The following is a 23,618-nucleotide window of genomic DNA, read 5'->3' as shown; positions in this document are numbered from 1 at the left end:
CCAATGAACTTCCATTTAGCAAAAATATATATTTCTGACTGAAGTGAAATCAGCTTATTCTAAAATGTGCCCATTTGCCTTTATTCTACAGATCTTCACGCTGAATGCGTAATATATCGGATGCAGCTTGCTACCTACATCCACCTTAGTGCAATCCTGCTTTAAGGAGTGTGATATTACCAAATGTGTCAGATCACTCAGTAGCAAAATAACTAATTGTATTTTACGTATACTTTTAACTTGTCCTTTGCTATTTTCTAAATCCACCTCAGGAATCCACGATCCCTTTCAGTCGCGTCTAGTTCTGACAATCATTAACCGCGATTGCGAACCCCTCGGAGACACTTTACAAGTGAACAGCTCTCACTTGTTGCTTTGCTTTGGTTGTCCATGTTGTTCTTAGAGTAGTGGTTGTGGGAGTTTTGTATTGGAATGTGAATGCTGCCCGCAGTCTCATCCGATACAGCTTGTGTGTATAAAAAATTACTGGGGCAATCGATCATCCCTCATTTACAAATCCACACTTTTTGTTTCTCTAACTAGATCCTGAAGTGTGTTTTCCCGTAGGCGGCAATGTGTCACACGCCGCGAAAGAAGTCCGGCCGTTCTGCGTCATGGGACATCCAGGTAACTGTTTTGCTTCTTGTTATCTTTTTCCATCGAGTTGCTTCCATCTCGAGCTCTGTAAATGTTAACAACCTGACAGCTTGGGTAAGGATTGATAGGTACCCACAGCGACCCGCCCTTACTTAAAGGCGTGGGACGAGACAGTTAGTTATCAGTAGACTGGCAAACTGTTTGCTATAACTGCCGGGCATTTGTCTGTTTCCCAGATCATCTCTGGAGATCGACGCATTCCTCTATAAATACCAGCTGAAGTCTGCAAGAGCCAGAAAAGCTTCGTCCAGCTTCAGACGAGTTTCATTGTCTGGAAGGCTACAACAAAGGTAAGGCAAGACAGTTTGTCTTTTGAGACGAAGCCTAATTCTTGTGTTCCTGGTATATTGTGAACAGGAACATTAAGTAGAACTTTCAGAATCCACTGAAACTGAAATTCGCTGTAACTGTATCGAGTGGGGGGGGGGGGGGGGGGCGGTTTCAACGAAAATAATCACGCAACTTTGATCTTTTAGCATGATCGATGTACTATGCTTGGAGTGAAAAGTAAGTTTATATATACACTGTTCCGGATAGTGATGGTGCTGATAAACAGTGAAATGAAAATACAATTTTCATCTTTACTAATTGCTTGCCTTGCACTGTAGTTACATTTGACAAACTGCATTGCTCCTGAATCGCCGTCTCGGTATCTTGTTCCACTAAAACGATACATAATTGGCAGACCCCGGAATATTGTTCTAAATCTCGACGCACTGCTATTTTTGGGGAAAACTGCTGGTCTAGCCGATGAACAGAACCTCTACCGATAAAGATGTTCCGTCCACAAAACGGCTATTTATGGTTTTGCTTCGAGAAAAGAACTGCAATATTTTATTCAAGCTAAACATCAACAGGGAATATCCCAAACTGGATGTCTTTTGTCATTAAATTTATTGATTGATATGGTGAAGAATGATGTGAAGTTCTTAGATATGTATGAACCAACACAGAATAAGGTTTAAATGAAGACATGCATTTTCCTTTGAGTATCTTGGCTAAGTATATTTTGTATTCTGCCCTGTATTTGCAGCTCATGGCGTTACTGTGGAAGTGTCATTGCCTGGTGGCGGTCTTATGTGCCTCCTTCATGGGGGTCGAGGCGGACTGTGATCAGGACTGCGCTTACTGTGCCTACCATCTGGCTGGCCATTTGACAGAGTTTAACCCGCTGGTGAGTTCCACTAAAACGATACATAATTGGCAGACCCCGGAATATTGTTCTAAATCTAGACGCACTGCTATTTTTGGGGAAAACTGCTGGTCTAGCCGATGAACAGAACCTCTACCGATAAAGATGTTCCGTCCACAAAACGGCTATTTATGGTAATAATTAGATAAAACACCTACCGTTACACACATACACATCTGCCGTGCTGGCAGCTTTAGGAAGCCCACGGTATGATACCATATTGCCAATGTGAAGTTTACATTCTCGACCAAAAGCCGGTTGAAGGAAGTCGCTTTGTAACCTTGGTCAAGTCCTTAACCAGACTATCCGTGATCCAAGTTTCAGCTGATTCCACATTAGACAGATGGTCCTATGGAAACGCCGGGTCTAATGTGATTGGGAGTTCTTAGAAATGAAATGACTTACTTTCATAATAACTTTTATCATTTGCTTTAACCAAAGCAGTGTGTTCAGCTGTGCTATCTAGCGATGAGAGCGAATCGTTGGGGCGAGTGGACGGTATTTGAGTAAAGTGAACGCGAAGAATACTGCGTTCGGGGGTGGGTGGGGGGGGTGGGGGGGGGGTGCGATAAATATTGGGATGGAGATTGAGAAAGAGACAGGAAAGAAATACAAAGGATACCACTGAAAGAAAGGACTGAGCGAGAAGGACAACATTGCATGGTTCTAAAATCAGCGTACCGATTGCTCGTCTTAGCTGTCCCTCCGCTGCTGTAACGACAAGGTTATTTGCAAACAGCCCGCCAGTTCCTATGCATTTCTAAATTCAAAGACAAAGAAAAAGTCTCCGAGAGCAATTGAGGCAAAACTGGGTCGTTCCTAAAGTTCCACTAGCGCCAACTATCGTGGGTTGTGACTAACTGCACAGAAACTATCCGGTAAATGTCACGTAGTTCAAAGCTCCGCAGAGGGGATTCCGGACAAAACTAAAATTCTCTCTCATATTAATCACCAATAGTCTCGTTCCCCAAGAATTAAAAAAAAACGATATTAAATAGATAACGCTGGGTAGTGGACCTGACAATTAGCCTATAATTGACTCAGGTAGAATTATATTTGTATTCCTGGACTTTCCCATGGAGACTAGGAAACAAATACAACAAATTCTTCGATAAATCCTTCTTATCCCTGTCCCAGTCTCTCAGTAATACCGGATTCAAACTCTGGGTGGGATTCCATTTTACTTCTCGCCACGAACTCTCAGTATTGACTCGCTTCAGTTTGGAGAAAAGCAGGAGCCTTTTTAAAAGACAATCTGGAATACAATGGGCATTTTTTTCTGTCTGATTGATGTAGCATGTTTTTAAATAAGATACTAGGAGTCTAAATTTAGTACCGCATCGTGAAAATCTTTAATAATATGACTTTTAAAAAAGCACTCATTCGGTCGTTTAGCCCCCAGTGTTAAGGGCACTGAGCTGAAATGCATTAGACGCAGTTTGCTCCTAGGACTCGACCCTCGTTCCTAGCTTGCCCTACTCGGACTGCCCGGTGCAGGCTAACCAAGGAGAATGAATCGCTGGACTCAGTGCCTTGTCCAAGAAAGCCCTCAACGAATGATTACTATGTGGAACCTTCTTTTTCTTCTTTGGCCTCCTTATCTCGAGAGACAATGGGTAAGCGCCTGGAGGTGGTCAGTGGTATGTGGAACCTTAAGTTGAGATAAACTAGCAATTAAATTAACACACACCTTGGAGAAAAGTTACAGGCTGTGGAGAATTTATGAAGCTAAATATGTCTATCTCGCCTCGAAAACAGAAAACCCTGGAAAAATGCAGCAGATCAATCAGCACATATGGAGGAAAGAGACCTGATGCAGTTCTGATGTAAGGCGACAAACAAAACGTTGAATTGCCTTCCCTCCACAGATGCTGACTGAGCAACTGAATGTTCCCAGCATTTTCTCTTTTCGTTTCAGATTTCCAGCATTTGCAAGTTTTAAAATAAGGCTTCCGTATTCCTTTACAACACAAAAATACTGAAATTAAAAGTTCGTGTTATAGTTACAAATAGGTATAAATGACCGAGACACGTGTTTATCATTAGTGAAGAGCAAAGCTGTAACACTTTTACTACAAAAACAAGACGGGTACGAAACATAAATGTTTCTAATAGGTAACAATTAATAGACATGAGGGGACGCACAGGTCCAAACGAAAGGGCTGGGATTATGTTTTAAAGCGTGGACTTTGCCCGCCTCGGCCTTGAACAGGGATCCCAATAACCAACACCCAATAATACACATGATTTTTTTTCCAAAATATACTTTATTCATAAAAATCTGTAAAAATTACATTGCCAAACAGTTTCAAACAGCACCAAAAAATACAAACATTGCAAGGGAGATCAGTTTCCTTCAATACTATCATGAGTTTCTTCACAACCCTTCCCTTTCACAATTGTCATGCCAATTACAGTTTTACATTTACAGCAATTGAGAATATTAACGATACAGTTCGAGGGGTTTCCCATGGATCCAGCCCCTCAGTTCAGCTTGGTGGGGGGACCTTACACTGTGGTCTTTCCCCATTGAGTCTTTGCTGCGGCTGCCCCACGCTTTAGTGCGTCCCTCAGCACGTAGTCCTGGACCTTGGAATGTGCCAGTCTGCAACATTCGATGGTGGACAACTCTTTGCGCTGGAAGACCAGCAAGTTTCGGGCAGACCAAAGGGCGTCTTTCACCGAATTGATAGTCCTCCAGCAGCAGTTGATGTTTGTCTCGGTGTGCGTCCCTGGGAACAGCCCGTAGAGCACAGACTCCTGTCTTACAGAGCTGCTTGGGATGAACCTCGACAAAAACCACTGCATCTCTTTCCACACCTGCTTTGCGAAGACACATTCCAGGAGGAGGTGGGCGACCGTCACTTCCCCACCACAGCCAACGCGGGGGCACTGTGCGGAGGGGGCGAGACTTCGGGTGTGCATGAAGGATCTGACGGGGAGGGCCCTTCTCACCACCAGCCAAGCTACGTCTTGGTGCTTGTTTGAAAGTTCTGGTGATGAGGCATTCCGCCAAATGACTTTGACGGTCTGCTCGGGGAACCATCCGACAGGATCCACCGTCTCCTTTTCCCGTAGTAATACACATGATATTCAACAGTGAAGACAATCGCGTTACATTGTTGTACATTCTTCCTCTGAGCAACAAGTGCTGGACACAGCATACTCACATTTTACTTGTATTGACTTGCGGAGGCCAGGCACACACTAGAAATGTTGATATTTTATCCATTTAGCTTTTTATTAAAAGAAAGGTTTGGAAAGAAGTGCGAAAACTGATTATTTATTAGGATCAATTATTCGAGTGAATAGAAGATCGGAGTGATGCTAAATCTTTCAACCAAATTCCAAGCTGCCTGGAATTTCTTTGAGCCATTGAATTGAAATGTGGGCAGGGGTAAAGATATGGGAATTGTAGTAATCTTCCGCTAACCATGCGTACTAGAGAGATAATATTGGATGGCAATCTGGCCGCAGTTATCAAAGATGAAATCATTACTTTGCTGGGCATCAACTCAAACAAATAGTAACCAGATGATTGTAGTGCTGATCTGGCATCCACTGACTTTGCGATGCATTTCTCAGATATGGAAATGTATCAGAAACCGTTGTCGCGATCGCTGCATAGTGGGAACTACATTCAATAGAATTCAATCATATACAAGTGTTATCAGTGTTAGAACATTTCAATAGCATGGGGAGAATGATATCTGGAAATCGAATTTTTCTGCATCGGAATTGTATTACTTCATTTGAAAACTGTTCTTTTAAGTTCCAAATACCTTGCATATATGTTGATATACTGAGAATTAAGAAGCTCCCGCCTCCCGCCCCCCTCCCTTCCCCGGGCACCTTCCATGGATAGGCGATAAATGCCAGCCTTGCCAGCGATGCCGGGGGGGGGGGGGGGGGGGGTGTTGTGGAGTGGCACTATCCCATCCCTCCCCAATAATGATAGCGATGTTCACGGGCAAATACAGTCTGGTGCCTATAACTCGACAATCAGATTCGATATAAATCCACAGGCAATATAAAATGGGGGATACATATGAGTAAACCAGCTTGGTATATAGTGTGCAATGTGTAGTAGGCGCAGGCAGAATCTTGAGTTTGTCTCGCGGATACAATGTATATATAATGCAGCTAACTCGGACGAAGATGACTAAAATAGTAACAGTTCTCTCAAGGTCGTTTCTGTTTCATTCTGTTTCATAAGTTTAAAAAGATCAAGGGGGGAAATTCCTATTAATCAAGGGTTGAAACAAACATATTGCAGGTCCTCAGTCTCTGCTGGTAAGACAACCTGTGTTCCAGGTTTACACGTATGCAATATCAGTGAGAAACTAGCTTTGCATGTCAAGGATTCGACTGCGCCGCTGTATGGACGAAACCCGAATTGAAGAGACAGAATTTATCCTGAGCATTGAAGAAAAGTCAATGGCTATTCGTGTTGCTGATAGCACGGCCGATTGTGCACAACAATCTTACAATTTCAGTTTTCTAGAAAAAAAAAGCCTAGTCCACAGTTCTTAATTGGGTTTTTAGTACCCGTGGTCAGCTGCTTGGTTTTAGATAATTGTATCTGCGTGGGGGGAGAACAGTCAGAAATCATATCCAGAAATTACGCGTTGTCGGAATATACAATTTCTTAAGCTAAAGGGAAATTGTTCACTTGCTTAAGAAAAAAATAACATTTAATTCATGACTGACAACACTTTTTTCCAAACTATAATAAAACTAAATATGTGCTAAGCCACTATCCTGCCTCATTTTACACAAAACCTTTACAGCCAGCAAAGTTTCATCCCATTAGTGCGGATTGAATTCGAACCTAGGGCATTTAACCCTACTCAATATATTCTCCCATTCTCTAAAAACAAAAAAAAAATGAGGCTGTTTAAAAACCTTTCGAAAATAACAGATATTTAATGTAATCCAAGACAACAATTACATGGAAGCGTTCAGACGGCATCAAATGAGAACAGTCATCTGAAACCCAAGGCAATAAATTTATGACGTTTCTTACGCATATCCATTTTTATCATATTTCCTGTAGTTAATATAAGCCAGTTTATTCAATTCAGTTTATAGACTTTTTATTGGGCACCCAGTGACATGTTCAACGTTGATAGGGTACAGTTGAACAATGTTGAGGTTGTTACTATGGGATTAATGACCCTGACCTAACCTATGGAATTTTAATCAGCCATAATTTGCAGTTAGATACCTGGAAAAGCAGGTTAGTATAGTCTTAGAAGGAAATAGATCTAGTTGGATTGAGTAATCAAAAACACTCCATGGTAGCAACAATGCCCTGCTTTCAAAGGTTCAGCTTATTGGCAAGATGCAGAACTGTTCCAGAGGAAAAATATTTTTTCAGCTTGCGTTGAATATAAAAGAGAAATGATCAGAGTATACAACCACTTTCAGAGGTTATGCACAATCCAAAGATACTCCAGTGCAACTCGGATGATTTTTTTTTTTGTTCCCGGGTGACACGGGCAAGAATTGCATTTATTACTTATCCCTCGTTGCCCTGAGAAGGTGGTGGTAGATCTGTTCATTGAACCACTGCTTGTAGTGCTGGTGCTGCCAAGATGTTGCTGCTTCTGGAGTTTGTGAAATTCCAGAAAATGTTTTATAAAGTTAGGTGCCTGCTGAATTTGGATAAACAAGTTGAATCATATCACAAAATGTTGCACCAAATTTGCTAAATGTATGTATTGCATGTAACTGAATTCTGCCACTTCACACACCACGACACATAGCAAGGCCAGGCAGATATAATGGATTTTACAACACTAAAATATAGGAACTTGTTTACCCATTGATGTCTCCTTGACTTGTTTGACTGTCATGCTGCTTTTCAGTATGAATTGCCCATTCTTTGATCCATAAATGTTATTTTATTTCAGAGTTGCACATTAGAATGCGAAGGTAAGCTGCCTTCACAAAAGGCATGGGGGATGTGTAAGGAGCTGGAGGAAGTCAAAAAACCCCATGATGACAGTCAAAGTTCTTCTGAGAATGGCAAAGAAAAGGAAGAGCAACGCCTGCTTTTGAGTAAAAAGTATGGCGGCTTCATGAAGCGTTACGGAGGCTTCATGAAAAAAGCAGACAGTGGTGACATGTATATTTCTGAGGTTGATGATGAAAATAAGGGAAGAGAGATATTGAGTAAGAGATATGGAGGGTTTATGAAGAAGGACATTGAGAGCCCTTCTTCAGTAGATTCTGCTGACATTCTGAGAGAGCTGCTGAACTTAAGTGAGCTCAATGAACGGAAGCATTACTTGGATCACAGCGACTCTGATAACCGTGGCGACATCATGAAGCGGTATGGAGGATTCATGAATGGATTCAAGAGAAGCCCCGAATTAGATTTGCCAGAATTGCAAAAGAGATATGGAGGCTTCATGAGAAGATTTGGAAAACCAGATTATCAGAAAAGGTATGGTGGATTTATGAAACGTTGGAATGATATTCTCGTTCCTTCTGATGAAGATGGAGAAATTTATTCCAAAGAAGTCCCTGAACTTGAAAAGAGATATGGTGGATTTATGAGAATTTAGACATGCAATCAGAAAGACTATCTCTGTTCTCTTATTTAAGTGTACTGTGTTGCTTAGAACGTACAGTTTTTTTATCACTTGTTAGGTTTAACAAGAACAGGCAACCTGCAACCTACATGTTACATGCAGATCTATGTTGCCTTTAGTCGAGATAAGATTGTCAAATTTAATTGTACGCCTTCTTTGTGCACTTTCTTCTCGAACTGTTAAATGTCCAATTTTCATTAAATGTAAAACAATGATCTCAACTGCCTAGTTGTACATATTCAAATAAATCTAACCGCAAAATAATATTTAAACTCTTTCGTGTTTTTTTACATTTGTTCTTTCATTCAAACTTATAAATATATTTTTAACAGTGAAATCTTACAATCAGTTCCTTTATTCAATTTTTTTCCACAATTGGGCATCTTTCATTAAAAAAAATGTTGTTTAGTGACATACTACCAATTGATGAATGGGTGCCAATATAAACCATGGTGGCCTATCAGTATATAATGCAATTAAACTTACTGTGTCAGTGTATGCAATTATGTATGAGTTGGGTTTTCTGGCCATGTGAGATTGTTCAGTTTCAGTGCAAAATGACTACAGCTCCCACCAACCTGTAAATCTGAAGCAAGGACCAGAATTGGCTTTGGAGTGAAATGAAGTGATATTTCCTCTAGAGATCATTGGGTTTGAGAATAGATGGAGTGTAAATCCAATGCAGGATCAAACCTCAAGACTTTGTAAACCTACCTAACTTTAATTTAAATGTATAAGCAAAAGGGATTCTCCCTCCCAGATCTCTAAACGATGAAATGTTGAACCGATGTCAGACAAGTCTGGGCATGTTTGTATGCTTCTAAACACAACAGTTAAAGTTCCTGCTTCTAAACAGAACAGTTAAAGTTCCTGCCAAGAAGGAGGTAAGCAATCTAAATAAGATTCTGGTTGGCTGTAATCAGAAAAGCAGCTAACCAAGTCAGATCAGTCTCAGCGTGCAAATATGCCCTAAAACAACCCAGTAACAATAATAATGAGATGTAATGCTTCAAAGCTATCACAACAGAAGCTGCAGTGATTCAAGTCACATACACAAGACAGTGAAAAAAGGGTATTTAATATATTGTCATTATTTTGCTTCTTGGTAACCTTACTTGGCAAATAATTTTAACTTTTGTAGCCATATAATTCAACATCAAATATTACATATGATCTCCAACATATGCAGGGGAGATTTTTAACAGCCGATATATTCATTTATCTCAATGCTGTTTATGGGACCTTATGCAAAAATTGGCTGCTGCCTTTCCTATATTCCAACAGTGACTACCTTTCAAAGGTATATCTAGATTGAAACATCCTGAGACTGTGAGGTTGCAATATTTAAGTTATTTCTTCTTTCTTTAACTGCCATGCTTCTGTTTCTTCCCTGAAAAAGAAGCAACCAGCAGATGAATATCTGTTGAGGATGCTGTACAACCATTTGTTCACTTGATGCAGTTTTCAGGCAGGCCTTCAAAGGGTGCCCAGCACTCTCACTTAAAACAGATGCAAGGCTGTTTACCTTGGGCGAGAGCAGGACTCAATTGCAATTGCCATGAGGAAATGGATGAGCATTGAAGTACATACTAGTCCCATTATTTCTGGGTGATCAGAGGCCTAATCAATGATCCTTAAAGGGAGAGTTCTGAAGAAGGGTCACTGACCTGAAACGTTAACTCTGCTTCTCTCTCCACAGATGCCGCCAGACCTGCTGAGTTTTTCCAGCATTTTCTGTTTTTATTTCAGATTTCCAGCAACCGCAGTATTTTGCTTTTATAATCCTTAAAGAGATCACTGGAGGCTACTCCAAAAAGCTAAGTCGTTCTTTTCACTGTGAACACATTCTCCACCCACCCCATCCCAGATCCGCTCTCTTCATCCCAACCGCTCTACCTGCAGGCCAGCTCTGTGCAGAAGCAGGACAATTTTCCAAGAACCAAATCGATAGGAATCAGAGGATGTTCCTTTGGACCAGAACATTTTAAGTGAGGCCCCAACAGAGAAATGGTTCAACCTCCCAACTCTCGGCGGGCACCAAGGTCCCTCTGCTGATATCACGCCCATTCTGAACCAACCCAAAATTCTCCCCCATAGGGGTAATTGTCACCTTCACTGCCCAGGTGATAATCTAGTGGGAGTAAGTAGCACGGAGTTCACTTTGACAGAGTACGGATCTACAGAGTACTTAACTCAGGAATTTGGTGCAGTGGAGGGTAGAGATGCAAGGAGCAGTCCAAAAGAGAGAGTGAGACCTGAGGGCTGAGGTCTAGAGGCATTATTTAGGTGAGCAGGTAGGTGATTTGGTTGGTGAGTTTTACATTTTTTCGCCTCTAAACTGGGGCAGTAGTTTAAATTAGGGCTGGGGCGATATAAGTATTAAATTTGTAGCTTAACTAGTTAAAGCACTTAATATAACTATAAATAATTATTGACTGACATTTCAAAACTTGAAACCCTTTGGTCCGTGGTCAGGGACAGGAGGGTGTGACCATGAGTAAGGCAGGTATTGGGATCCAGAATTTGCACTGAAGGAGCCTCAGCCCTCGCACTTGTCCAACAATTATGAGGTTCTTGCAATAAAAACAAGAAATACTGGAAATACTCAGCAGGTCTGGCAGGTCTGACCCAGTTCTGATGAAGGGTCACTGACCTGAAATGTTAACTCTGCTTCTCTCTCCACAGGTGCTGCCAGACCTGCTGAGTATTTCCAGCATTTCTTGTTTTTATTTCAGATTTCCAGCATCTGCAGTATTTTGCTTTTATATATATGAGGTTCTTGCAGCCTGTGTGGACAAGAGCAGAGATTGCAGGGAGGATGTGCAAATTGATCACAGCACTGTGGTGCAGGGGGCATTCAAGTTCGGGGAGTAAAAAGAAATGTAGCAGTAAGGGACAGTATAGTTAGAGGGATAGATACTGTTCTCTGCAGCCGAGAGCATGAGTCCCAAAGGCTGTGTTGCCAGCCTGGTACCAAGGTTAATGATATCTTCTTGGGGCCAGAGAGGAACTTGGAGTGGGAGGGGAAGGATCCAGTTGTTGTGGTCCACATAGACACCAATGACATAGGGAGGACTAAGTGAGTATGAGCAGCTAGAGGCTAAATTAAAAAGCAGAACCACAAAGGTAATAATCTCTGGATTACTACCTGAACCATGAGCAAATTGACATAAGATCAGAGAGTTGAATGTGGGCCTCAAAGATTGGTGTGGGAGAAACAGATTTCAATTCACTGGGGCACTGGCATCAGTGCTGGGGAAAGAGGGAGCTGTTCCATTGGGACAAGCTTCACTTGAACCAAGCTGGGACCATTATCTTGGCGAATTGAATAACTAAGGTTGCAGAGGGGGCTTTGAACTAAATATTGTGGGGAGGGTACAGGTGAGGGGAAATTTAGAAGGTTTAAGAGAAAGGACAAGGCAATATTGCAGGGTAATGATATGGGTAATGATTACCAGAGAGTGACAGGAAAGGACAGACTGTACAAACATAAGAGTGCACCAGAAAATAGGGTCAGAGTAGAGAAAAATGGTAAAAAAAAAGACAGAATTAAAGCCTCTGTATCTGAATGCAGGCAGCATTCATAACAAGATAGGTGAATTGATGGCACAAATAGAAATAAATGAGTATGATATGATAGCCATTACTGAGATTTGGTTGCAAGGTGATCAAGGCTGGGAACTGAATATTCAAGGGTATTTGACATTTCAAAAAGATAGGAAAAAGGAAAAGGAGGTGGGAGGTGTTAATAAAGGATGAGATCAGTACAGTAGTGAGAAATTATCTTGGTTCGGAAGATCAAGATGTAGAATCAATTTGGATGGAAATTTAAAAAAAGCAATGGAAAGAAGTCACTGGTGGGAGTAGTTTATAGGCCCCCTAATAGTAGCTACACTGTAGCACAGAGTACAAATCAAGAAATAATGGAGGCTTGTAAGAAAGGTACTGCAATAATCGCTGGTGATTTTAATCTTCATATAGATTGGACAAATCAATTTGGCAAAGATAGCCTTGAAGATACATCCATACAGCATATTCGGGACAGTTTCTTAGAACAATACATTGTGGAACCAACCAGGGAGCAGGCTAATTTAGACTTTGCAATGTGCAATAATACAGGATTAATTAATGGTCTCATAGTAATGGATCCTCTCAGGAAGAGTGATCATATCATGATAGAATTGCACATTCAGTTTGTAGGTGAGAAATTTGGGTCTGAAACTAGTGTCTTAAACTTAAATAAAGGCAAATACAAAGGTATAAAGACAGCTTTTTTCATTCTTTCATGGCATGTGGGTGTTGCTGGCAAGGCCAGCATTTGTTGCCCAGCCCTAATTAAGAAGCTAGCTAGGCCATTTCAGAGGACAGTTGAGAATCAGACCAGCTAAGGATGGCAGATTTCCTTCACTAAAGGACATTAGTGAACCACATGAGTTTTTATGATAATTGATGATAGTTTCATCGCACCATTACTGAGACTAACTTTCAATTCCAGATTTTTGTTATTAAGTAATTGAATTTATATTCCACCAGCTGCTGTGGTAGGATTTGAACCCTGTGTCCCCAGGGCATTAGCCTGTGCCTCTGGATTGCTAGTCCAGTGACATTACCACTATGCTACGATCTTACCTTAAAATAATAGTTTCATGATTATTAATGAGACTAGCATTCTATTCCAGATTTATTAATTAATTGAATATAATTCCCCCATCTGTCATGGTGGGAGTTGAACTCATGTCTTCAGTGCATTAGTCCAGGTCTCTGGATTACTATTCCTTAATATTACCACTATGTTACCATCCCGCAGAAAGCTAAAGTGGTCTGGGAAAATAGGTTAAGCGGTAAGAAAGTAGATAAGCGGTGGCAGACATTTAGGGAGATAGTTCATAACTCTCAAAAAATATATATTCTGCTGAGATAGAAAGACTCTAGGCGAAGGATGAATCATCCGTGGCTAACTAAGGAAGTTAAGGTTGGTATCAAATTGGAAGAAAAGGCATGCAATTCTGTGAAGATTAGTGGTAGGCCAGAAAATTGGGAAATTTAGAAACTAGCAAAGGATGTCTAAAAAAAAAGGAGGGACAAATTAGAATATGAGAGCAAACTAGCAAGAAGTAAAAACAGAGGGCTGAATTTTATGAGCCCCTCGACACCATGGGTCGTGGCGGGGGGGGGGGGGGGGGGGTGGGGGGCCCATAAAATTCGGTGAGGAGAGGCCCGCCTTGACCCCCAACATCAAGAATGGCCCTCCGCATATTACCGGCGGTGGGGGGACCTCGGTGCGGACCCCCAGCCGTTGGCAGCAGCTCCCCAATTAGAATATGTAAAACGCTATTTACCTCTCCAAATTATGCCTCCCACCACCTCTCGCTCCACACGTCAACAATTTAATTAGAACGGGCAGCCGTCACGTGCCGTCCCGTTCACAAGCAGAGAACCAGATGGGACACCAGAAGCAGGAATACTGGACAGTGAAGGTAAGTCCAGATATACAGGGGTCTCTGCTCTGCATTCTGGAAGGGAGGAGGGAGGGGGTCTGGGTTACTGGAGGGAAAGCTCTTCAGGTATGAAGGGAGATACTGTGTACCCTCCCTCCGTAAACAGTGTACGTTCTGTGTTTATTTATGTGTGTGAAGGAGCAATGGCACTGTGGTCACCCTGTGTGTGGTGTCATGCTAGGCCTCCACCTGCCAAGAATGAGGCACATTCATTTTGTCATGAACATTAATTTGTAAGCTGTTACTAGAGTGAGGGGAGGACTTGTTGAACAGCTCAGCCGTGGCTGGAAAAGTCATTTGCATATTAACAGAGAGTGTTTGGAAGGACAAAGCAGCCATTCCCTGACATTCAACCCACAATGGACTTTTGATCACCAGATGTTGAAGGTGGGGGAGCTCACATTCCAGGTTGACTGCTAAGATGGCCAAATATACAAATGGACATGGTCAAACCAGCTAGTCACATGACTAACCTGCTGGGCAACTTCAGTTTTTTGAATTTGTACAAACAGTTTGGGAGAAAGCTGTTTGCTCCTGGACTGAGAACATCTCTCTCCTGTCTGCTCCCATCTCTTTCCCACAAGCCTCTGAATCCACTGAAGACGCATGAACCCCAAGAGAGAAAAGTCTCCTACAGTGAACAAGGTTTAAGAAGAATACTGGGCCCCAACGAAAAGCAAGATCTACCTACAATTAAGGACTCTACAGTGAGCTTGAAGAACCATAACAAAAACTCTTCAGATATTGCCTCAAACTCTTCCACTTTATTTTTCTTCTGCTCTTTTCTGTCTCTATTTGAATGTGTGTATCGCATATGCATGCTAGCATGGGTGTGTCGTGCATCCATAGGCATTAACCGAATTAGAGTTCAAATTTAAGTTTAATAAATTTCAACTTTTCTTCTTTAAACCTGAGAAATCCTGTTTGTGCTGATTTCTTTGTCTTATAATTGGAAAGTGGTGAACAAGGATTCACCAAGAGGGAGCTAAAAACACAGTGTGATTAAAATTTAAAACCCTGTTACAGTAAGACCAGTGAAGGCTGAAAGGGAACCATAGACCTCTTTCTCACCTGGTCGTAACAGTGGGGATGGTGCCAGAAAGGGTAGGAGCATTAAGGTTATATGGACGGTGGGAGCAATCAATGCAGCTGGTAGGATCTTGATGTGGTCATGCTGTGCCACTCTGAGTATTAGTCAAGATGGGCAATGCCATGCCATGCCACATAGTTGATCCATGAAAGCAGCTGATTTACCCATCAAAACCAATCCTTGCCCTGTTAGGAACCTTTGAATAAATGAAGGATACAACTTTATTTATCACATAGAAATGGATATGGTTCATTCTACATTGTGTGAATAACTTCTCTTGAGGATCCGTATGCACCGGAGGCAAAATCAACAGGCAGGTGTGGTCCACATAGAGGCCCTCGGTGGTGAGCAACAGCCCCCAAAGGGAGCTTTCAGTTACAGTCGCTGTGAATCTACAGACCCCACATGACATGCAATTGGATGTCAGAGCACCAGTGTCAGAGGCGCTTCCGCATGCAGAGAGGGTGGTGACATGTCTCTGTGCCCTGCTCAACGATGACCTGCAGCCCATGGGCTTCGTTGGAAATCCTATACCTGCAGTCCTCATAGTGGCAGCAGTTCTTAAGCCTGACACCTATGCAGCTTTCCAGGGGCCCACCAGAGACCTTTGTGAGGTCACACAGTCAGCAGTGCACCACTGCATCAGGGAGGTCACCAATGCCCTGCAACGAAGGGCCAGTAAGTATGTCTGCTTCAGGACAGACTCTCACAGCCAGGCCCAGAGGGCCATCAGTTTCGGCACCATTGCCGGAGAACCAAAGATTTTAGGGTTCATAGACTGCCCCCATGTGGCCATAAGACCTCCCGCCAGGCTACCACCTGCAGACGTTATCATTAAAGGAAACCTCTCAATCTAGGTGCAGCTGGTATGTGATCACCAGAGATGCTTCATGCAAATCTGTGCCTGCTTCTCAGGCAGCTGCCATGACACCTGAGCCCTGTGCCAGTCCCAGCTGCCACCGCTGTTCACTGAACTAGCTCAGATGGAGGGGTAGCTTCTTGGAGACAAGGGCTATCCCTTGCAGACAGGGCTCCCAACACCAGTGAGAGACCCCACTACTGCTGCAGAGGAGAGATACAATGCCAGGGACTGAGCTACATCAGCCACCATTTTGCAGGCAATCGGCATGCTGAAAATGCACTTCCAATGCCTGGATAGATAGGGTGATGCCCTGTACTACAGGCAGAAAAGGCCAGCTCCTTTCTTTGCTGCTCGCTGTGCTTTGTACAACTATGCACCCAATAGGGGGCAGGCCTGGCATGTTGAGGAGAGACGGCAACAGGATTCCTTCTCGGACTATGAGGACGCTGAGGACCTACAACAGGACAGGCACACGGGAGGGCAGATGGCACCCAGGCTCTGCACGCAGGGCTAGCAGTGAGCTAGGGATGTACGGAAGTAGCTTGTCAGACAAAGGCTGTCTGCTCCATAGCAACCGACATGAGCTCTGCAAGCCACACCTCACACTCGCTCACCTGCTGTGCACCAGTCCACATCTGCAGCATCCCTGTGTAAACCATTAGAGGCATCAGCTGACTGAGTTAATGTCCATGTCACTGCATCTGTGGAGATGCTCATGAGTAATGGCGGCATGGCAATGATATTATTGCAAACGTTGGCTCTCCTGAAAGGCCAACGGTGCAAAGAAGTATGATATTGGCGTTACATGCTGGCACACATCACTCACACAGAGAAAAGGACACACATTTTGGTGAGGAACATTTAATGAAAGACGTATTTACATTGCTGTGACACCCGTGCATTTCCATTTGTGTTAGTGTGCTCTCTGTAAACGCTTGCAAGTGCCCCTTCTGCAACCTCTGCGTTAGCAGCCTGACTGGAGGAAGGCTGCTGATCTGATTGCCCTTTGGCTGTGGATGACTTTGGCGGTTGTACCCTGTGCGCACAAGGCCTAGAGGGGCCCCGGCTGGCTGGGGGAGTGCTCTTTCATCCTCTTCCGGCATTGGACTCTTTGATGCTGGTTGGCCCCATGGCTACTCACCTCCTCTGCCATCTCCAGCCAGGCTGCCTTGTTCAGGTGGAAGGGCCTCTTCTTACCATGGCTGGGGAAAAGGACCTCCCACCTTGCCCACACAACCTGGAGGAGAGTGAGCAGGGAATATTCAATGAACTGTGGGGCCACCCTAGAGCACCCCTCTGCCATCCTCGACTTTTGGTGCGGTCCTTTAAATGCAAAGGTGACCCCATTGTGTAACTGCTCTAACTTCTGGCTGCAAGCTTTGTTTTGCACATTTTTGAAAATCATTGCAGGACTAGTGAAGAATTCTGTGCTGTTGTCATGGTTTTTCATCTATAACACATCAACACAACATGTTCACGAACACTTTTCTTCTACAGCAGCTGATCATAATTATTGGTGTAATATTTCTAGTTGGCAATGCAGCAGATGAACATATTTTCCTGTTTTTTTCACAAAGATCGTTTAATTGCCATTACATGTATTTTCATATAACAATTAGCAGAGAAATGAATACAAATTCCAAATGTATATTAGTCTGTGTTCTTTCAGTCAGATGATTAGAAGCCCATAGTATGTAGATATTCTTCAGTTATGGTTTTATTTCTGTTGTGTAATTGCCTTTTATGGTACATTTAAATCTCACAACCTGGAATGTGTGAAATTAAGATTATTCACCTAGGTAAGGCAAGCCTACAAAAAGGAATGTTACACTTGAGTGGAAGAAGAGGATCGCAACTTCACAGGACACTGGGACACAGTGGGGTAACTATGTGGCAGCAAAGCAGAAAGTGCTGGGGAAACTCAGCAAGTCAGACAGCATCTCTGGAGAGAGAAGCAGAGTTAACTTTCTGGTTCAGGAAGCAGGTGCTGGGGCACTTGTCCCAGCGCCTGCTGCACAGCTGTCAAAAGGTCCTTCACTGAGCGGATTTCCTGCCTCTCCCCACGTAATATTGGCGGGGGATGTGGCGTTGCATCGCAGTGATGCTAATGAGCCCCCATGTGTAGCTGCCGCTCAGTCCGGGCACGCTGCTGAGTTCAAAGCATGCTGCCGGGTGCTAAAGTAAACATCGGTCCCTTAGAGGATGAGACTGGGGAATTAATAATGGGAAACAAGGAAATGGCAGAGACTTTGAACAAATGTTTTTCTTCTGTCTTCACAGTGGATGACACTAAAAGCATCCCAATAGTAGAAAATCAGGGAGCAAAAGGGAGGGAGGAACATTCATTATCTCTAGAGCAAAAGTACTAGGAAAACCGATAGGATTAAAGGCTGACAAGTCCCCTGGACCTGGTGACCTGCATCCTAGGGTCTTAAAAGAAATGGCTACAGATATAGTGGATGCATTGGTTGTAATCTTCCAAAATTCCCTAGATTTTGGAAAGGTCCAAGAAAATTGCAAATGTAATGCCCCGATTCAAGAAAGGAGGGAAACAGAAAGCAGGAATCTGGAGGCCTGTTAGCCAAACATCTGTCATTGGGAAAATGCTGGAATCCATCATTAAGGAAGTAGTAGCAGGACATTTAGAAAATCATAATACAATCAAGCAGAGTCATCATAGTTTTATGAAAGGGAAATCATATTTGACAAATTTATTAGAGTTCTCTGAGGATGTAACAAGCAGGGTGGATAAAGGGGAACCAGTAGATGTAGTATATTTGGATTTCTAAAAGGCATTCGATAAGGTGCCACATAAAAAATTACTATACAAGATAAGAGTTCATGGTATTGAGGGTAATATATTAGCATGGATAGAGGATTGGCTCACAGAGAGTTGGGAAAATGGGTCAGTTTCAGGTTGACATGCTGTAACTAAAGGGGTGCCACGGGGATCAGTGCTGGGGCCTCAATTATTTACAATCTATAATCATGGCTTGGATGAAGGGACAGAGTATACTATAGCCAAATTTGCTGACAGTACAAAAATAGATGGGAAAGCAAGTTGTGAGGAGGACACAATGAGTCCGTTAAGGGATATAGATAGATTAAGTGAGTGGGCAAAAATATGGCAGATGAAGTATAATGTGGGAAAATGTGAGGTTATCCAGTTTGGTAGAAAGAATAGAAAAGCAAAATAGTATTTAAATGGAGAGAGACTACAGAATGCTGTGATACAGAGGGATCAGGGTGTCCTTGTACATGAACCACAAAAAGTTAGTATGCAGGCACAGCAAGTAATTAGGAAGGCAAATGGAATGTTGGCCTTTATTGCAAGGGGGATAGAGTATAAAGACAGGGAAGTCTTGTTACAATTGTACAGGTTTGTGAGACCACACCTAGAGTACTGCATAGAGTTATGGTCTCCTTATTTAAGAAGGGATATACTTGCATTGAAGGCAGTTCAGAGAAGGTTCACCAGGTTGATTCCTGGGATGAAGGGGTTATCTTATGAGGAAAGGTTCACAGAGTCACAGAATTGTTAGAGCGCAGAAGGAGGCCATTCACCCCATCGTGTCCACACTGGCTCTCTCAAAGAGCAATTTCCTCAGTCCCATTCCCCTGCCTTCTCCCCATAACCCTGCACATTCTTCCTTTTCATATAACTGTCTAATTCCTTTTTGAATGCTTCAATTGAACCTGCCTCCACCACACTTTCAGGCAGTGCATTCCAGAATTAACAACTCGCTGCATGAAAAAGTTTTTCCTCATATCACTTTTGCTTCTCTTTCCAAATAGTTTAAATCTGTGCCCTCTCGTTCTTGATCCTTTCATGAGTGGGAATAGTTTCTCTCTATCTACTCTGTCCAGACCCCTCATGATTTTCGTATCCATGTTGCTACCATCCCTTTTATTCCAGGAGCTACAAGTTTGCTCACAAGTCTGTTGTGTGACACTGTATCAAATGCCTTTTGAAAGTCCATGTACATCATGTCAACAGCATTGCCCTCTCAACCTTCTCTGTTACCTCCTCAAAAAACTCCAGCAAGTTAGTTAAACATGATTTTCCCTTAAGAAATCCTGGCTGGCTTTCCTTAATTAACTCGCATTTGTCCATGTGACTATTGATTTTGTCCCGAATGATGTTTTCTAGAAGTTTTCCCACCACTGAAGTTAAACTGACTGGCCTGTAGTTGCTGGACTTATTTTAAACAAGGGTGTAACGTTTACAATTCTCCAGTCCTCTGGCACCACCCATGAGTCTAAGGAAGACTAAAAAACTATGGCCAGTGCCTCTGCGATTTCCACCTTCACTTCCCTCGGTATCCTTGGATGCATCTCATCCGGCCCTGGTGCTTTATCCACTTTAAGTTCAGACAACCTATCTAATATTTCCTCTTCATCAATTTTAAACCCCTCTTGTGTCTGACTTACCTCCTCTTTCAACATTGCATCTTCTTCCTTGGTAAAGGCAGATGCAAAGTATTCATTTAGTACCTCAGCTATGCCCTCTGCCTCCATGTGTAAATATCCTTTCTGGTCTCTAATCAGCCCCATTTCTTCTTTTACCACCATTTTACTATTTATATGCCTATAGAAAACATTTGGATTTCCTTTAATGCTAAGAAGTTTGGGGCTATACGCATTGGAGTTTAGAAGAATGAGAGATGATCTTATTGAAACATATAAGATTCTGAGGCGCTTGATGGGGTAGATGCTGAGAGGATGCTTCCCCTTGTGGGGGAATCTGGAATAAGGGGGCACAGTTTCAGAATTAGGAGACTCCCATTTAAGATAGAAATAAGGAGGAATTTCTTCTCTCAGAGGGTCATTATCTTTGGAATTCTCTTCCCCAGAGAGCAGTGGAGACTGTGTCATTAAATATATTCAAGGCTGAGTTAGACAGATTTTTGATCTACAAGGGAGTCGAGGGGTATGGGGAGCAGGGAGGAAAGTGCAGTTGAGGCCAGGATCAGATCAGCCATGATCTTATTGAATGGTGGAGCAGTCATGAGGGGCCAAAGAGCCTATTCCTGCTTCTATTTTCTATGTTCTTATGGATCTCACCCTGTTGTACAATTATCCTGAATTTTATTCCATTGAAGTAAACTTGGCAGGTTGTTGGCAGAGCCGAAGTCAGGGACCATCAATAGTGCACTGCTCATGCTTAACCAGCTAAAACTGTGGATCTTACTGGCACAGAGCACTGATAAACTTCAAACTACTTATCCAACCAGGACCACCCTATCCCCTAGAGCCTTGGAGCCAACTGAGAAAATTCCTAGTGTCCAGTGACACGTCTACTCTTCAAGTACCAGTAAAAGACAGGTTGACAGATTAATCATTATCACTGCCTTGGACTACTAGGGACATGCCTGGCTGAGGTATTGATTTACCGAGTTTGCAACAGAGAGTCAATTTGCTTCTGAACTTCCATTGCCAGATCTAAATAATTTGCAACTTCACCACCTGGGCAGTAAGCTGGCAGAGCAAGTTCCCACCCATCGTAAAACCTGGCTGATTTTCATTCCAATAATTTCAATGCAATGAAAATCAGGTGGGTCCTACAACTGGTGGGTGATCTGTTCTGCCAGGTTACTGCCCAGGTGGTAAAGCTAAAAATTATCCTTCTGATGCTATAGGGATTGTGAAAATATTGTTCAACCATCAAGGCGGTGTGCAGTAACAGGGGAGGCAGTGGTAAAAGATGGTGGTGAAATTTGAATTCAATTAATAAATCGCAAGCCATTCAGTTCAAAGGTAACTAGGGATGGGCAATAAATGCTGGCCTAGCCTGTGATGCCCACATCCCACAAATGAATTTTAAAAATCAGTTGTTCAGGAAAAGTAGAAATAATGAGAGGAGATGAGGGCGAGCTGTATATTTACTAGACAACCTGCATATCAACAAAATTGAAACAATGGTAGTACTTTTCATCTTCACTGTGTGGGCGGTAATCTGATGAGCAGGTTGCCCACCCTTTGTAGCATTCGATTTTCATACTATTGACTGCAACCCAGGCATCTCAATCCTACTCAATCCCAACTTGTATCATTCCAGGATACAAGTCTTCAGATTTTGGCTTGAGGACATCTGCTTTGAAACTGTCTCCATAATTTTGTCCCATACTACTTGGAATCATTCTGGTCTTCCTTCTTCGAACCTTTTCTAATGTATCCTTTTTTTTATTAGAAGTGACATTTGAATTTTTCCAAGTGTTTTTGACTTTGTGAATCTATATCTTTTGCATTTTTTTTGCTGGTGTTTTTCTGAAGTTCAGCATTCCTGTGGTTGTACATTTGCAACAGTAATATGGTATTGGGAATTCCATTGCCCTGCCAACGACCATCCTGGATTTAGAGAAGAAGTAGTAGTTCCTGTGAAGGGAGAAAAGGGAGTTTCATTTACAACTCTCACGTCTGGTGCCCATCCCTACAGATGGCCCAGGACTTACATGTATGACCCAGGCACACATGCTTGGGGACATCTGAAGAGACCTGCCTTCAGCCTCCAAATTTCAGCAGGGAGTTGTGCTGTCTACGAGAGCTGGCAACATTCAACAGAAGGACAATCCCTCCCATTGCAGGCAAATCCACCACAGCATTGAACTTTTATGTCACAAACTCACTTCAAACCACCACTGGTGACATTTCCTAGATCATTCAGACATCTGTACACCAATGTATCACACGGGTTAAAGCAGCTGTGTTTGTCAAGGACAACACATATGTCAGTTTCCCTGTCAGAAGGAAGAAACAAATTGAAAGCACTTTTGCCATGTGGCTTGGTTCCCACAAGTAAGGGCCTCATTGACAGAACACATGTAGCTATCAGTGTGCCAAACATTAACACCACAGCATATTTGAATTAGAAAGGATTCCTTTTGATCTCAGACTGCCACAACAGAACAATGCAGATGTCTGCAAGTTTTACTGGCAGCAGCAAAGATCTTGACAATCCATGGTGATGTCACCTATAGGAATACCAGCAGATAAAAGTCACAGCTTCCTGAGGTGGGATCTGCCAGGACTGTTCGCTAAATATAGTCATGGAATAGAACTGTAAACAAGTCTTATTCAGGGCATTGAGATTTGGAAGTCTGTGAACCAATAGTGCTCTGAGGATAAGACTACATAGGGCTCTGAACCAAGTGTACATGAAGTAAAACTCAAGTGATATGGGAATGGTAGCATAGTGGTTATGTCACTGGACTAGTAATCCAGAGGTCTGAACTAATGCTCCAGAGACACAAGTTCAAATCACACCACGACAGCTGGTGGAATTTAAATTCAATTCATAGATAAATCTGGAATAAAAAGCTAGTCTCAGGAACAGTGACTGTGAAATTACCGGATTGTCATAAAAATCCATCTGGTTCACTAATGCCCTTTAGGGAAGGAACTCTGCTGTCCTTGCCTCATCTGGGCCTACATGTGGCTTCAGACCCACAACAATGTGGTTGACTCTTAACTGTCCTCTGAACTGGCCCACCAAGCCATTCAGTTGCATCAAACTACTATAGAAAAGTCAACAAAGAATAAAACCATACGGACAACCCGGCATCGACCTAGGCACTGGAAATGACAAAGGCACCACATGCCCAATTGACCCTGTAAAGTCTTCCTCACTAACATCTGAGGACTTGTGCCAAAATTGGGAGAGCTGTCCCACAGACTAGTCAAGCAACAGCCTGACATAGTCATACTCACCAAATCATACCTT

General features: G+C 42.7%; 1 protein-coding gene and 1 long non-coding RNA gene across 3 annotated transcripts in view; one reads left to right on the top strand and one right to left on the bottom strand.

Moving 5' to 3' along the window:
• The first annotated feature begins 369 nt into the window (after positions 1-369).
• Positions 370-8,720, top strand: penkb (proenkephalin b). 2 transcript variants are annotated; one of them, XM_068030875.1, is made up of 4 exons: positions 370-627; positions 834-947; positions 1,691-1,831; positions 7,765-8,720. In XM_068030875.1, exons 3-4 carry the CDS (start codon positions 1,694-1,696, stop codon positions 8,419-8,421), a joined length of 795 nt encoding a protein of 264 aa, XP_067886976.1. In that variant the 5' UTR covers positions 370-627; positions 834-947; positions 1,691-1,693; the 3' UTR covers positions 8,422-8,720. The 2 variants fall into 2 exon arrangements, with proteins under 2 accessions (XP_067886976.1, XP_067886977.1); XM_068030876.1 differs by lacking the exon at positions 370-627 and having other exon boundaries at positions 760-947.
• Positions 8,721-21,532: 12,812 nt separating this feature from the next.
• Positions 21,533-23,618, bottom strand: part of LOC137369988 (uncharacterized) — a 33,748-nt gene continuing 31,662 nt past the window's right edge. The window contains exon 4 of the long non-coding RNA XR_010975058.1: positions 21,533-22,273. This is a non-coding gene — a long non-coding RNA (uncharacterized lncRNA). The remainder of the gene's footprint in view (positions 22,274-23,618) is intronic.

This window comes from Heterodontus francisci, chromosome 5, assembly GCF_036365525.1.
Source record: "Heterodontus francisci isolate sHetFra1 chromosome 5, sHetFra1.hap1, whole genome shotgun sequence".
Lineage (NCBI taxonomy): Eukaryota > Metazoa > Chordata > Chondrichthyes > Heterodontiformes > Heterodontidae > Heterodontus > Heterodontus francisci.
This window is presented reverse-complemented; position numbering and strand designations above follow the sequence as displayed.

Excerpts from the sequence above, each read along its gene's own strand:
- penkb (XM_068030875.1), top strand. The coding sequence starts at position 1,694 with ATGGCGTTACTGTGGAAGTGTCATTGCCTGGTGGCGGTCTTATGTGCC. Across the intron at positions 1,832-7,764 it reads TGACAGAGTTTAACCCGCTG|AGTTGCACATTAGAATGCGA; the intron begins GTGAGTTCCACT and ends ATTTTATTTCAG.